This window comes from Geotrypetes seraphini, chromosome 6 (assembly GCF_902459505.1).
Source record: "Geotrypetes seraphini chromosome 6, aGeoSer1.1, whole genome shotgun sequence".
Classification (NCBI taxonomy): Eukaryota; Metazoa; Chordata; class Amphibia; order Gymnophiona; family Dermophiidae; genus Geotrypetes; species Geotrypetes seraphini.
Window position 1 is genome coordinate 179,909,691 of NC_047089.1, and position 16,530 is coordinate 179,926,220.

At 37.2% G+C, this 16,530-nt stretch overlaps 1 protein-coding gene across 1 annotated transcript in view; it reads right to left on the bottom strand.

Moving 5' to 3' along the window:
- Positions 1–16,530, bottom strand: part of SNRNP200 (small nuclear ribonucleoprotein U5 subunit 200) — a 167,092-nt gene that overhangs the window by 43,233 nt on the left and 107,329 nt on the right. The window contains exons 32-34 of the mRNA XM_033948563.1: positions 11,897–12,088; positions 7,880–8,058; positions 6,663–6,814 (exon numbers count right to left, since the gene is read on the bottom strand). Coding sequence (XP_033804454.1) covers positions 6,663–6,814; positions 7,880–8,058; positions 11,897–12,088 — 523 coding nt within the window. The remainder of the gene's footprint in view (positions 1–6,662; positions 6,815–7,879; positions 8,059–11,896; positions 12,089–16,530) is intronic.

The following is a 16,530-nucleotide window of genomic DNA, read 5'->3' on the forward strand; positions in this document are numbered from 1 at the left end:
ATAATTTCAGATTTATTCCAATTAATTTTATAACCTGAAAATTTACCAAACTTATCAATTAATTCTAATAAAGAAGATAAGGTAGATTCTGGATTTTTCAAATAAAGCAAAATATCATCAGCATAAGCCAAAATTTTATATTCCATATCTGAATATGGAATACCCTGTATCTCCCCCGTTTGCTGTATTGCTAACAATAAGGGTTCTAATATAACATCAAATAACAAAGGAGATAAAGGACAACCCTGTCTAACTCCCCTCCGCAAATGAAATCCATCAGATATCATATTATTAATATTTAATCTTGCAATCGGGAAGCTATACAAAGTTTTTACCATTTGTATAAATCCAGAACCTATACCAAACCATTCTAAAGCTTGATACATAAAATTCCATTCTACCCTATCAAACGCTTTTTCTGCATCCAAGGAAACTGTAAAAGTCGGTTCATCTATTTTTTTTGATAAATTTAACATATGAAACAATAATCTAGAGTTATTAGAGGAATGTCTTTTAGCAACGAAACCCGTCTGATGCATATCTATAATATGTGGGAGAGCTTTGGCTAATCTCAAAGCCAAAATTTTCGCCAAAAGTTTATTATCCACATTTATTAAAGATATAGGCCTGTAGTTCGAAACCAAAGTAGGATCTTTATTTGGCTTAGGCAGAACAATTATTATTGATTCAGCCATAGTACCTTTAATATCACCTTTTATAAGTTGTGTTTGATATAAATTTAGTAAATGTGGGGAAAGGATATTTTGAAATGTTTTATAAAATTCTACTGTATAACCATCACCACCTGGAGTGGATCCAACTCTAAGAGATCTCAATGCTGTTTCTAATTCTTTTAATGATATAGGTTCATCTAAACTCCGTTTTATATGATCAGGAACTTTAGGTCCATTAATTAAATCTAAAAAATTTTTACCATCTTTTTGTCTCTCCAAATAAGGCTCGGAAGAATACAGATCTTTATAAAATTTTAGAAATTGTTTTAAAATTATATCTGTTTGATTTGTTATTGTACCATTATCATCTTTTATCCCATTAACATTAGTTTTCCTTTTTTTTGCTTTAAGATAATTTGCCAATAATCTCCCCGCCTTATTAGAATTTCCATAATACACTGCTTGTTTGGAAAACAAATCTCTTCTTATCATTTTTGAAGATAATTCATTATATTTACCTTTTGCTTTCAATAGAGCTTGCAATATCTCATTTTCCCATTTGTTTATCAATTTAGCTTCTAATATTTTGATTTCTTTTTCTAATTCTATATATTGAATTTTATTCTGTTTCCTAATAAAAGCTGAATATGATATAATATTACCCCTCATAGTTGCTTTAAATGCATCCCATACATTCTCAATAGATGTATCCTCCACTAAATTCATTTGAAAGAAATCATTAATTTGTGTTTTAAAATTTTCCAAAAATTTATCATCCACAAGCAGTGCATTATCAAATCTCCAAAGAGGTCTACCCTTTTCCAATTTATCCAATTGTAATTCTATCCATATTCCCGCATGATCCGAAATAATAATAGGATCTATGGAAGCTTTAATCACCTGTTGCACTTCATTTGTTGAAACAAAAATATAAACTATTCTTGAAAATGATTTATGAACCTGTGAACAAAATGAAAACTCCTGATCATTAAAATGAAGAATACGCCATATATCCTTTAAATCGCATGATTGAGCCAGATTATCTAAACCTAAAGATTTTATACTTTTACTTGGTTTTTTATCCAATAATGGATCCATTACAGCATTAAAATCTCCAGCCACCACTAAATTAGAAGCAGCCAGTGGTAATAACATATTCTGTAATTTTTTAAAAAATTCTGATTGATTCGAATTAGGGGCATATATATTAAACAACGTCAGGGCATTATTTCCCATACCTATATCAACATGTATCCATCTTCCATGTGGGTCTGAATTTATTACCTTAATCTTGGCCATACATTTTTTATTTATAAGAATTGCTACCCCTGCTTTTTTACCCTCTGCTGGAGCAAAAAAAACATTCTTTTACCCACCCACCCGTTAGTTTCTATGATTCTTTTGTATTAAGATGGGTCTCTTGCAGACAGTAAATATCCGCATTTTGCTTTTTTAAAAATGCTAATACCTTTTTTCTTTTAATTACATGATTCAGGCCATTGACATTAATAGAATATATCTTAAAAGACATTATATATTTTAAAACTTATCAGTATAATCTTTTTCCCCTCTTCTTTTATATTTAAAATCCAAAAAATATTTTCTATGACACACATATTTACCCTTGAAGTATCCAATCCCTTATTTACTTTCTCTTTAATCATTCTAATAAATACCATCTTTTTCCCTCCCTTTCCCACCCAATATAATGACTGCTTAAGAACACACATTGGAACTGCAACCCGAACATTCCCCTCCCCTCTAGGCAACCAATATTCAATCAATATCCCCTTCTATCTATCTATATTAACCTTTAATATCTTTAGTTATTTTTTTACTTCTAACATTTCATTAATGTATCTATATCCATTCATCAATTTTTAATTTATATTTCCCTAGTATTATAGTTTACATCATAAAAATTTATCTTAAACATGTATTTAATATGGTATTGTTATTTTTCCTATATCTTATACTTTCTCTCTTTATATTTTTATTGTCTTTTCTTTAGTTCATGTTTTTCTTTCTTCAGTATTTCAATATCCCATTTTTTATAATTTTTCACAATATCATCAAAACCAATCTTGATATTTTATGTTAAAATGACATAGGTTCTGATTTTGAAAGAAAGGCTTTTAGTTTTTCTGGATCTTCAAAATACAAAGATTTATCTCCAGATGATACTCTCATTTTTGCCGGATAATATAATCCGTATTTAAAACCTTTTTCTTTTAGTTGAGGTCTCATGTCTAATAATCTCTTTCTTTTATTTGCTGTGTTTTTAGCAAAATCCGGCAAAAACCATATTCTGGATCCTTTGTAATTTAGATTTTTGTCTTTCTTGGCAGCATTTAATATTTCTAGTGCTTGTTGGTATCTAAGCATTTTGAATATTATTGGTCTTGGCCTGCCTTGATTTTCTACATTTTTTGCTGGGATCCTATGCGCTCTTTCTATTTCTAGTGGTTGTTTTAAATCCAGTTGTAGTATTTTTGGAATTAAGTTTTCTAGAAAATGTATAGCATTTTTCCCTTCTAAATTTTCTTGTATTCCAAAAAGTTTAATATTTTTCCTTCTTCCTCGATTTTCATAGTCTTCCAGTTGATCTTTCAATTTATTCAATTCCAGACTGTCATTTTTGCATCTGTTTGCTTCACCTTCTATGACCTCCATTTTAGTTTCTAAGACAGTTGTTCTTTTATTATTTACTTCCATTTGTCTGTGGATGTTTAGTATTTCTTCCTTCATTTCAGCCATATTGGTTACAGTTTCCTTAAGCATTTGTTTAATTTGTCTCAGTTCTTCCATAACTTCTGCTTTACTCAATATATCAGGTTCTTCAGCAGGAAGTGGGATCTTACTTGGTGTAATTTGATCCTGCTTCTGTCTTTTTGCTGACATACCAGCCTCATTTTTATTTTGTCTGGTACTTGCCATATTCCTGAACTTATTTTTATATTTTTACAGATTTTACCTTTTCCACAATCTTTATGTTCAATGAGATTTTTGTCCACAACAGTGTATAATAGTTTGCCTTCGATGCTATGCTATGAGGAATAGCAAATTTTTTTTTTTTTTGGATCCCTTCCTTCAGGGTTCCAGTCTAATTTCGTTGGAGGGTAGTTTCAATTGGCACAATTTTCACCAATTTTCACACAGTATAAAAAGAAAATCAGCTCCTTACCCTCAGGATTTTTCTTCAAAAACGGCAGAGGAGGGCTATTTCAAACTGTCTTAATTTTAGATTGACAGACACTGTCCTCTCACCAAAATTAGTTTAAATTGAGGAAGCTTTTACTTTTTCCTTTTGTCTTTGGCTAGTTCAATATCATTTATCTGTGGTCCTCAAGCCTCTTTTTAATTTTTATCTTTCAGCTCTTTAGAAATCTCAGCCCTCAACACCACTTTGCTTTAGCATTTGGAAAAAAGGCGCTTTTAATTTTTCTTTCTCTGTTTTGCCAGTGAGGCAATAACAGATTTTCTTTTGGCATTTATTCCCTCAGAGCTTTATTTTAGTTTTGTCAGGTGGAGGGTAGTATCAGTTGCCACAGTATTCGCCAATTTTATTTCTCCACATATATTTTTAATGTCATTCAGCACAGGGCTGTGCTTTGACACCAGACGGGGGAGGGCTATTTCAAACTGCCATATTTTTATCTTTGACAGGCAGCAGCCCTCTATCGAAATCAGTCTGAAGTGAGAACTTTTTTTCTTTTTCTTTTCTATTTGTTGACTAATGTAGTACTCAATAGTCTGCCTTCATTCTTTCCAGTGTCTTGCTTTCATATCACAAAAAGAAATCGGCTTCAGGCAAAGGATTAATTGATCTCCGAGGGCTCCGACTCAACACCGGCAGGAGAGGGCTGCATCAAACCGCCACAGCTCCAGAAGTCAACTGACAACGGCCTCACTCCGAGATCGGTCTTTCTTTTACTTTTTTTTTTTTAACGTTAGTCAGTTCAAATTTTTAACAGCCCTCCTCACCACCGTGCCGCATCAACATAGAGAGAAGCCGGTAAAAAAACAGCAGCCTTACTTATCTCCTTCCCTTCAGGTCTTTCCTCAGTATCGGCGGTTTTTGTCAAATTGTCTCCGTTGATATATATATTTAAGTTTTATCAGTCAGCAATTGAATTTTCTTAAAAAATCGACTCGAAGGGGAAAATTTTATATTAATTTGTTGCCTAGTTGAGAGGAGCGCCGCGATCACACGTCCATTTGTGTGTGCGGTAAGCCACGCCCCCTGAATATTATGTTTTCTTTTAAAATTTCTTTGGATGGGGTAACCATCCATGATTTCCTGTATTTTAATTCTAATCCATATTCAAGTTGAAGTGCTTGTTTAAAATGTAAAATTTGAATAAAAATAAAATTATATATAAAAAAAGAAAAAGCCCCAACAGTTGAGGGGCTCTTCCCCTGCCACTCAGCTGTAAGGACTTCCCCAAACCAGCTCTGCGCATGTGTCAAGTCACTCTCAGAGTGAGTGATCTGACGGGGATTACCACGAACCTCTGTGCAAATAATTTGCATGGAGGTTTGATGGCGTCTCAATCACTGTTCCAAAGTTGACCAAAAAAATCAGCCAACAGCAATTCACACTGTCTTAACAACTGTGTTTTGTGCATCTAGTCCCTGGTGGTGCCAAAAGATCTTGCATCACAGCAGCAAGTTGAGCTGTACTGCTTCAGTGAATAGGAGGTAAATACACACACATTGGCATCTCACCCCGGTTTTAACATCAGTGCTTCAAGTCTTGCATTGGGGACAGGCACAGACTAACATTTCACTGTAAGGCAGTCATATCAGTGCATTAGCTCTGTACCAGGGCCAAGTACAGATTGCAACCTTTACCACTAGGTTCCAACATCAGCGCCTCAAGCTATGCACTGGGAATGAGTTTCACCTCACTGCCAAGATGATGTAAGTGATTTAAACACTGCAGTGCTGATGGGCACAGACAGGTCCCAAAAGGTTCCAACACTATTATCTCAAATTTGCAACAGCCATCTTGCTATGAGGCACTGATATCACTCCTTAGTATCTAAGTCACAGGTGTCAAAGTCGGTCCTCGAGGGCCGGAATCCAGTCGGGTTTTCAGGATTTCCCCAATGAATATGCATGAGATCTATGTGCATGCACTGCTTTCAATGCATATTCATTGAGGAAATCCTGAAAACCCGACTGGATTACGGCCCTCGAGGAGGGACTTTGACACCCCTGATCTAAGTGGTTCATAAAGCATGCTGACATTTGATGTTGACTATGAAAGCCAACATATCACATACAGTAAAACCTTGGTTTGCGAGCATAATTCGTTCCAGAAGCATGCTTGCAATCCAAAGCACTTGTATATCGAAGCGAATTTCCCCATAGGAAATAATGGAAACTCAGACAATTCGTTCCACAACCCAAAAACTTTAATACAAAATACTATATGTACTTGTATTGCAAGACCTTGCTCATTTAGAACAGTCACTATACTCCCGCAGCATCAGAGAGAGAAGAACCATTGGCTCAGTTGTGATGCGACACGTGTATACTGTATGTACTCTTGCAGCATCAGAGAGAGAAGAACCATCGGCTAAGTTGTGATGTGTGTATACTGTATGTACTTGTATTCCAAGATATTGCTTGTATATCAAGTTAAAATTTAATAAACCAATTTACTTACAATCCAAGGTTTTACTGTACTACATAAATGTAAACATTACTGCTTTCAGTACTGCACAGGGTGCTAGAGCTACAACGGAAAGCAGAGAACTTAAGATGTAACCTCTTGGAAATTGCTGATGATACATTTCCAGCTGTTGTGCATTAACTCAGATCACTGATTTCAGCTCTAAGGATGTAATATTCCTACATGAAATGCAGAAGGTTGTGGGAAAGCTGTTTGTGTACACTGTTCCTTTCTCTGCCCAGCACAATTCAAAAGCTGCTATATGCAAACACAAGGGCACATCTCTTTCTCCCTCCAACCCCAATTACCAGAATTAAAAAGCTGCTCCACAACACGTCTTTCCAGGGAAGTAAGCCCCTCATGGAGATATCCCACTCCATTCAACAGAGTCTCCTTTAATGTGTTGTCACTCAGCTTGTCCAGATATGGAGTTAAATCCTTCTCAGTGCAGTGCAAGAACCTGTGTAAGAGTGAAAGACAATAAAACTTAGCAGTACTATTGCACAGTCCCTCCCTATAACCACCCACTGAGAAGAAACCAAAACTCACAGTATGATATCCATATTCTATTCTTGTACTCCCATAAATCTAGCCCAGAAGCTGTTTCCACAGTGGCAAGTCCAGATCACAAGTACCTAGCAGAAACTTAAATAGCAAAATTCCATGCTACCAATCCCAGGGCAATTAACGGCTTCCACCATGTCTGTCTCAATAGCAGACTATGGACTTTTCCTCCAGGAACTTGTCCAAACTTTTTAAAACCCAGCTACATTAACCGTTGTTACCACATATCTAACGAGTTCCAAAACTTAACTATTTCATGTAAATTCATTGAGTGTCCCCTGGTCTTTATAATTTTTGATAACAGTAAAAAAAACAAGTCACTTGTACTTTTTATACGCCACTCAGGATTTTATTGACCTCAATAATATCTCTCCTCAGAAATCTCTTTTCCAAGTTGAAGAGCCCTAACCTCTTTAGGTTTCCTCGTATGAGAGGAGTTCCATCCTCTTTATCATCTTGGTCGCTCTTATTCTGCTATATCTTAAGATATGGCGACCAGAATTGAATGCAATACTCAAGGTGAGGTCATTGAGCGATACAGAGGCATTATAATATTCTTGTTCTTATTTACCATGCCTTTCCTAATAATTCCTAGCACCCTGCTTGCTTTTTTAGCTATCGCTGCACACTGGGCAGAAGGGTTCAGCGTACTGTCTACAAAGACACCTAGATCTTTTTCTTGGATTCTAAACCCTAAAGTGGACCCTAGCATCAGGTAACTATGATTTGAATTATTCTTCCTAATATGCATCACTTTACTTTTGTTCACATTAAATTTCATCTGCCATTTGGATGTCCAGTCTTCCAATTTCTACTATTTTACTCTCTGAGGAGTACATAATATTATAAAGAATCATCACTGGATATCAGAGGGTGCTCCTCCTCTTTTGCAGTATTACTGCTACGGCCAGATATCAGAGATGAAGAGTAGGTTAGAGAAAGAGACACCCTCCAGCTTTACCGCTGTCGTTGAACATCAGAGGCGCAAGTAGTCAGGATGTCTATTGCAGTCAGACGTGTCTGTTTGCGGGAAGGGACAAAGACGATAGTGGGTTTCTTGGGAGAGTGCTTCATTATGGCATGGTACACAGGCTTAGCCATGGAGAGCAGGCGGGTTTGGGTATGGCTGATGTTGAAACCCTGCAATCAGAAACAGAGGATCATTAATAAGCATATGACATACATCCTATTCTAAGAGCAAATATCACACAGGAAACAGTACAGAAGAATACCTGACACATCTTTAAATGGTTGAGAAGGCTCAAAGTTCAACCTTGTTTATTCTATTATAGCTTTCAGCTGTAGGAGCTAGCAAAAACTCTTCATCACACACACAAACAAAAACATATTTCTCCATTCTTTTGACTAAGGGAATCAGATTAAGGGCTCCTTTTACAAATGTGTGCTATAGAGCGCGTTAAATTCCCAAGCGTGCTAGCCACTAACGCCTCCTTTTTACGAGGCAGTAGTTTTTCAACTACCGTATGCTATAGCGGTAAGTTTGCTTTCTATGGACAAGCTAGATATTATCTGTCATACATCAGTGTTCTTGTGTGGCTAACTTGTTCTCCTGCTCATGGAGAACCCTATCACAAGGTAAACAACTTCACTTTATTTCTGTTTGATTTAGGAATGAAATCTAAAAGGAGGAAGACTGGCAGAGAGGAATGTTTAGAGTGTGAAGAGTTGAAATTTGTCACAAGTTATTGACTCTATGGGATTCTGACTCCAACTGGAAAGAGAATACAAACAGAATGTGACAAGCCCATAATAAATATGATAGTATTAAGATCCACTTTTGAGAGAATCATAGTAAAAGTAAGTCACAACCTCCCCTATCACCTCTGCTGGGAGAGGTTCCATGCCTCTTGTAAAAGGGTCTAATGGGTAGATGTCATGATGCCCTACATTTCGGAACCCCTTTATCTAGGCTGCTACCTGGGTAACTCTGGGGACCCTCACTAGCCTGAGGAATTGCACTGAAGATACACCAGCCTGTCAGGGTGCTTCAGTCATAGGATGGGGCCCACCTGTACGTGCCTGCTTTGAATTTAGTGAAGAATGAAAAATACATGAAGATGTGTTTGCTGACTCTCAAATCTGGAACAACTTGAAGGCTGAATTTCAAATGAGTTATATTATGTTTTATTTTAGGAGAAAACTGAAGGTTGGGTTTTTTTTTTGTTTCTTTTTTTAATTCTTCTCTGCTGTAAAATAAGATCAAAATCATAAGTTGTCATTTATAATCTGGTTTTATCGGTATGATTAATTCAAGTTTACTTGGAATTGTATTTATTTGTTGTACTCTTGTATGTGTTGTACTGTAATTGTTTTTGTAGAACCCACCACAGACACTAATCCAGATTAAATTTATGTGTTGAACTTCATGAACATATCGGAGAAGGTTATCATGCCGCGGTACCGGGCCATTGTTAGTTTAATTTCGGAATGTGCAGTGGCTCGTATGGAGCCTGAGACCTTGCATAACCATGCTAAGGTTCCATGATGGAAACGTATGTTTTACAGGGGCTCGAGTCTTAGTGCCCCCTTTAGGAATCTGGCTATGTCTGGATGTGATGCCAACCAAGCCTTACCCTCTCAAACCATGAAACAAGAGAGTCCTACCACTTGGACTCTAAGGGACGCCACTGTTAAGACCTTTATCAAGGACAGCCTGGAGGAAAGCTAACACCACCAAGATTGGAGCAGAAAATGGCTCCTCGTTCTTCTTAATGCACCAGAACTGAAAGGCAGAGACCATTGTAGGCTTTTTGGCTCTGTTCAAAGTAGCAATGACTAACTCTGAAGCCATGCCATAAGAGCAAGTGATCTGGATCTTCTATTATCACTGATTCCTGATAAGGAAGGTCTGGCTGTACTTGCAGTCTGAGACTTGCGCTCCTCTGAAGACGCACTAAGTCTGCATACCATGGTTTACGGGGCCAATCTGGAGCCATGAGAATGACTGTTTCCTGATGGCTTTCAATCCTTTGGAGTATCTGGCCTATAATGAGCCATGGAATAAACACTACAAGAGCTCACTATTTGACAACAGCTGGACCACAGCATCCAGACCTGTGCTTCTGGGCTCGGATCTTTGACAGAAGAATCAGTCTGCTTGTTTCTTGCTGTCATCATCAAATTGAACACTGGGCAACCCCAGCGATGAACAATGAATTGGAAGGTTGCTGCAGACAGTGTCCATTCTTCTATATATAATATCTGTCTGTTAAGGAAATTGGCCTGGACACTGGCCAAGTCCACTACATACATCACTGAAAAATCCTGAAGATGAAGCCCTGGCCACCTGAACAGTAAGTGAGCCTCCAGATTCAGCTGTGCACTCTTGGTGCCTTCCTGGTGACTGACATATGCCACCGCAGGAGCATTGTCCATGAAGACTCAGAGTGCTTGTCCCTCCAGGCTCTTCTCTAGCCTCTGAAATGCCAATCAAATGGCTCAAAGTTCCAGTGCTATTTAACTGATTTATAAATGATCTAGAAATTGGAACTACGTGTGAGGTGATTCAATTTGCAAATTACTCTAAACTGTTCAAAGTTGTTAAAACGCATGCAGACTGTGAAAAACTGCAGGAAGAACTCAGGAAATTGGAAGACTGGGCATTCAAATGGTAACACGGTATATTGCATTCATACGATACATATAACTATTTGTATTCAAAAAATATGAAGCCCTATGTCTTCTACAAGCCAGACTGAGAGGTCTGGTATCAATTAGAACCACTAGGCTCAAAGCGGGAAACTGAACAAAGACACAGAGAGGACAAAGAAAAGCAGAAAACCAAGATAGAGTTCTTAATCCCTCTAGAAGTATGTTACACATTACCTGATTTCCTCTACGATTCTGCCCCACCTAACACCTCACACAAATAGTGAATTCCCCTTTTCCTATGCTATATATTGGTTTCCTGGTCTTTTGTTTATTATCCTGACTTTTTCAAAGTTTTAAATGTGTTTGCATGTATATAAGACCCTCTGATCAGGACTAGGAAGGTCTCTGTCACGCCCTGCTAATGCTTCTGCGTAGTGTGCGCCAAACCAGGCCTCTTCTGCCACTTGCTCCTCTCCTTCAGTTTGCTAGCATAGCCTGAATTGCCAGCTCCTATTCTGTAGCCCTGGACTTGACATTTTGAAATAATCTACTGGAATGAATAAATTTGCTCTCAAATATCTTTATGATGAATAGTCACACTTTAGAAAATATCAGCATATGAACAGCAGTTTCCTCTTTGATTAATGGCACTGTTGGTAAGATTTAGAACATGGAGATTCTCTGTGAGAAGGGATTACATAAAATGGATCCTTACGAGTATTTTCTACATATGGTTTGGGGCTTATAGTCCCCTGGCTTTGCGTACCAATTCACAGTTTGTTGTTAACTAATACATACAATGTTTTCTCTTATTAGTTAGAGCAAGTATCGCCATATTTTGGTGCAGAAGATATTACCCTCCATTGCTTCACATTAAATCCCATCTTCCACTTTCCAGCCCATTTTCTCATGACCAGTGAGCCCTGCAGATAACTACAGTGCAATAGTGATCCTTGTGCCACCAGTAGATGCTTCACTTGAAAACTCTAGAATAGCTTAAGCGACAGTCACATACCTTGGAACATCAATACTAATAGTTCTTATCAGTTCCACTTAATATTCATTTAGCACCTCACCAGACACCTATATCATCACCACCTTAGTAGACATCATCAGATCTCTCACATCCAGAAGCATCTGCTCCATACCTTCCTCCACTTGAAGGTATCTCTTTTTTTTTAGAAACTAATGATGTATATCACTCACCTGCATACGAGGCCTCACATCTTCCATCTGTGAATGTCTGAAACCATTTTCTTCCCTTTGTCTTGTAATGACACCAGTTTCTCAAGCGAGTCCTTCCCCTACTGACCATTCCCCAGGAGCTTGTCATACCTCTCCCATGTCCTCAAGTGCTCCTCCTTACCTGGATGTGCAGCTCCAGAGGAACAGGACGAACATTAGGGTGGAAATTGAAAGTGGCCGTGGCACTGCAGCCCAACCAATGAGCCACATCTTTTGCATTGGAGAGGGAGGAGCTCAAGGCCACAATCCTGATTGGCCGTTCAATCTGTGAGGAGATGTAGCGCATACGGGAGCAGATCACTTCCAGGACAGGCTGTAAGGAGAGAGAGAGGTTGTCATTATGCTTTGTTTAATTCAGTGCACTCAGGCTGGCACAGAACAAGAAACTGTTATTATTCCAGGCTTTATGTCTGCCTTTCATAGGGATATTGGACAAAACTCTAAGCCAGACAAAGCCCATTTCTCTTCCTTTCCCAGAGATACAACTCTGAAAAATGCTTTAGAATAGATATTACAGTAGAACTTAATTTAACCTCAACCATCCCCACATCTGCAATTATACTCCTTACTAATTAATCTCAACCATTCTCCTCACTTCAAAACTACTCCTCACCAATTTTAAAGCACTCCTTCTCAGTCACTAGTTTCATCCTGTAGCACTGTATTCTGTAGTCCCCAAATTAACTTATGTTCTTGCATTATGTTCTAGCATCCTGTAGCTTTCATTATACCCCTATGTCTCCATATTCCATTTCAGTACCAGCCTGTATCTATGCATCTGTCATGGCACTGAACAAGTCAGGTGTCTAAATAGGCATAATTGACAATGCCTCACTGCTGTTTGCCTATATATGAGCCTTTTCAGTTTTGGCTTCAGTTCTCTGCAATCTCTCATCCTCTTCCTGCTGCACTTCCACATAAACATGTATCCCATTAATTCTTCTACCCAACCAAATTGCCTAAACAATACTAAATTCATTAAACTAGCTTTCTCTGGAATTACAGCATGAAACAGAAGTAGGATATGTTGAGGAATCTTGGTTGAGCAACAAATTTGATAACGGCTTCCAACACTGTTGGGGTTTTACAGCCACTCTAGAAACCCACTCCAATTTTCTCTGTGGTTTCTCTTGGCTCTAACTACACACATCTATGCTGCTACTTAGGGCTATACAACCATTGCTCTGTTCAGAAGGCATGTTCAATGTTTAGAACCACTGAACATGCCAACAAGCTTTCTTTGGAACAATGTAGATTTATATTTCACTGAGTATTAAGTTTGGTTATTTTTAACTATATTTTATTGGTGATGTTTAGTAATGTGTTTTTTGTTTTAATTTTATTAATGTTAATTTTATAAACTACCTAGTACAGTAAAAAAAACCTGTGAAAAAAAATAATTTTTTGTTTGCTTTGTTTTTAGTTTAGAGAAAGGGAATGGGACTTCATATACTGTCTTTCTGTAGTTACAATCAAAGTGGTTTACATATTATATACAGTACATATTATATATAGGTACTGTATATACTTGAATATAAGTCGATCCGAGTATAAGATGAGATACCCTTTCCCTCCTCCCCAAAAAAAGGAAAAAAAAGTTGACTCGCATATAAGATTGGGGGAGGGTGTTAATATTCATGTGTCTAGCCTCCTCCCTCCTTCACCTGCTAGGCTCTGCACCCAGCCCCTTCCCTACCTGCTCTGCCAGGCTCTACACCTTGTTCCCCCTTCCATACCATGGCAGGCTCTCAACCCTGTCTTCCTTCCCTGCCCCATCCCATCTCTGAGCCACTCCCTGAATAGCTGCCGCCAGTTCTCGCAAGTCCTGCGAGAACTGGTGGCAGCCATTCAGGGAGTGGCTCAGGGCCAGGCAGGAGTGCAAAAAGCTCACTCCTGCCTGGTACACTGCTGGGCCGCGAGAACTCAGGCAGCCATTCAGGGAGGGAGGGGCTCAGCACAGGGCAGGAGCATGGAAAGTTCACTCCTGCCCGATATACTGCTGGACCAACAGGGATTCAAAAAGCCAAAAAAGGTGCATGGGGAGAGGTGGGAGGGAGGTAAAAAAAAAATTTGTTAGAGTCGGCCTGCAACAAGTCCGGGAGGGGGGCGAGTGGGCCCTGACCCTCATTGTTGGATTATATTGCGAATAGCAGGGACCCGATGTCAAGTTTCAAGTTTATTTAATCTTTTGATGAATCGCCTATTACAATTACTAGGCGATGTACATAATCTAAATACAGTAAAGGAAGAAACTTAACATAATAATAATAAATATCAATTAATACTAACATGAGGGGTAAGGATTGGAATTAAAGTTACAATGTTTGGGTATGTTAAGAAAAAAAGGGAAAAACAAAAGGAGAGGGTACACAATACCAAAGCACAGTCAGTTTAAAATGATTAAAACGAATTAAAACAAGTAAAAAATTTCAAGAGTTATAGGCATCTTTAAATAGATAGGTTTTTAAAAGTTTTTTAAATGTTATAATATCATGTTCTGTTCGAATGTACTGAGGAAGGGTATTCCACCATTGTGGTCCCGCAACAGTGAACATGTCTGATCTTCTGGTCCCTATGATTTTTAAGGAAGGTACAGAGAGTAAATTTTAATCTGATGAGCGCAAAGAGCGTTGAGTTTTATATGGGATCAGTGATCTAGAGATGAATTGCGGTTCACGGGATGCTAAGGTCTTAAAAATGAGGAGCATTATTTTAAACAGAATTCTATGACCGATTGGTAACCAATGAGCATCTATTAGTAGAAGGGATACATGGTCAAATTTTTTTGCATTATAAATTAATTTTATGGCCGTATTCTGAACTATCTGTAATCTCCTTTTTTCTTTTTGTGTGATATTTATAAATAGCTTCCTCTTAATTTATATTGTGAATAACACTAACTCCTTACAAACAAAACGCTGTCACACAAGTCAATACTCACTACTTAAAGAGAAGAACAGGGGTCTCAAGTGCTCCCACTCAAAGGCCCGAGGTATACTTCAAGGCCAATGAATGATATATTGAGCTATCATCAATCCCGTTTATTTTCTCTATACTTTGTAGTGGTTAATATTCTTATTTTTAGTTAATATTCTTTGTGTTTAAATAATCTTTCAATAATTTATATTAATACTCATTTGCCATTAAATACTTTTTCAAACTACTTAGCTTATTGATTCTTTTCCTTCCTCTTATGATTTTCTATTGACTCTCTTGACTCTTCCGTAGAGAGTCAAGAGAGTCAATAGAAAATCATAAGAGGAAGGAAAAGAATCAATAAGCTAAGTAGTTTGAAAAAGTATTTAATGGCAAATGAGTATTAATATAAATTATTGAAAGATTATTTAAACACAAAGAATATTAACTAAAAATAAGAAAATTAACCACTACAAAGTATAGAGAAAATAAACGGGATTGATGATAGCTAAATATATCATTCATTGGCCTTGAAGTATACCTCGGGCCTTTGAGTGGGAGCACTTGAGACCCCTGTTCTTCTCTTTAAGTAGTGAGTATTGACTTGTGTGACAGCGTTTTGTTTGTAAGGAGTTAGTATATTTATAAATAGGGCATTACAATAATCAATTTTTGATATTATAAAGGAATGGATTAATATCTTTAATGAACAAGGACTAAGAAATTTAGAAATTGACCTAATCTGACGTAATTTGAAGAAACAATTACTAACAGTGAGAGAGATATGTTCATGACAGGAAAGTTTTTTGTCTATAAGTACACCAAGAATTTTAACTGAAGATACCAAATTGATCGGAATGTTATTGAGATAAAATGGTTTTGAAAGTGATATATCTTTCTTCCAGTTGAATAGGATGGATTTAGTCTTATTAATATTTAAAGCTACTTTATTTGTGTCAAGCCAGTTTTGTATTTGTTCTAGTTTTTGGTTTATAGAGGAAATTTCTGTGTCATTTTCCGGATCCAAGGGATGTATAAGTTGGATATCATCTGCGTATGAGAATGGAGTAAAGCCTATAGCCTGACAGATCTCTAATAATGGAGAAAGGAAGATGTTAAATAATAAAGGAGACAAGATTGATCCTTGTGGGATTCCGAACGTTGAAGTATAGGAAATGGAATCTTCGTTATTAAATCTAACAGAGGAAGTTCGGTTTGTAAGATATGAGTTAAACCACTCTAAGACTCTCTCGTTTATTCCTTTTTCCTCGAGTCTGTTTAAAAGCAAATTGTGATCTATGGTATCAAAGGCAGCCGAAATATCTAAGGAAAAAAGAATAACAGATTTATGGTGATCTAGATAGTATTGGATATTCGAGGTTAAGCCTATTAAAGAATATTCAGTATTGTGGAATTTTCTGAATCCAGTTTGATTCGGGTGTAGTGCATTTGTTTTCTCAATGAAGTCGGAAAGTTGATTAAAAATCAGCTTTTCTGTTAACTTTGCAATGAATGGTATATTTGCTATCGGCCGATAATTGGATAACTCGTTGATACTGATTTTATGATTTTTGACGATAGGGGTAATGGATGAAGTTTTCCATTGGGATGGGACTGTAGAGGTAAGTAAGCTATTCTGAATGAGAGATAATATAAATGGGCCAAAATGTGAGAAATATTTTTTCAAATAGAATGGAGGAAGTATTTCGGATCGGGAACTTTTTATATTGACTTGATTGAATAAAGATTCAATATCTTGGAGAGTAGGGATTTTGAAATTTGAGCATTTTGCTGTCGAAATGAGTTCTGAAAAATCAGTAGTATTTGAATTGATTGACA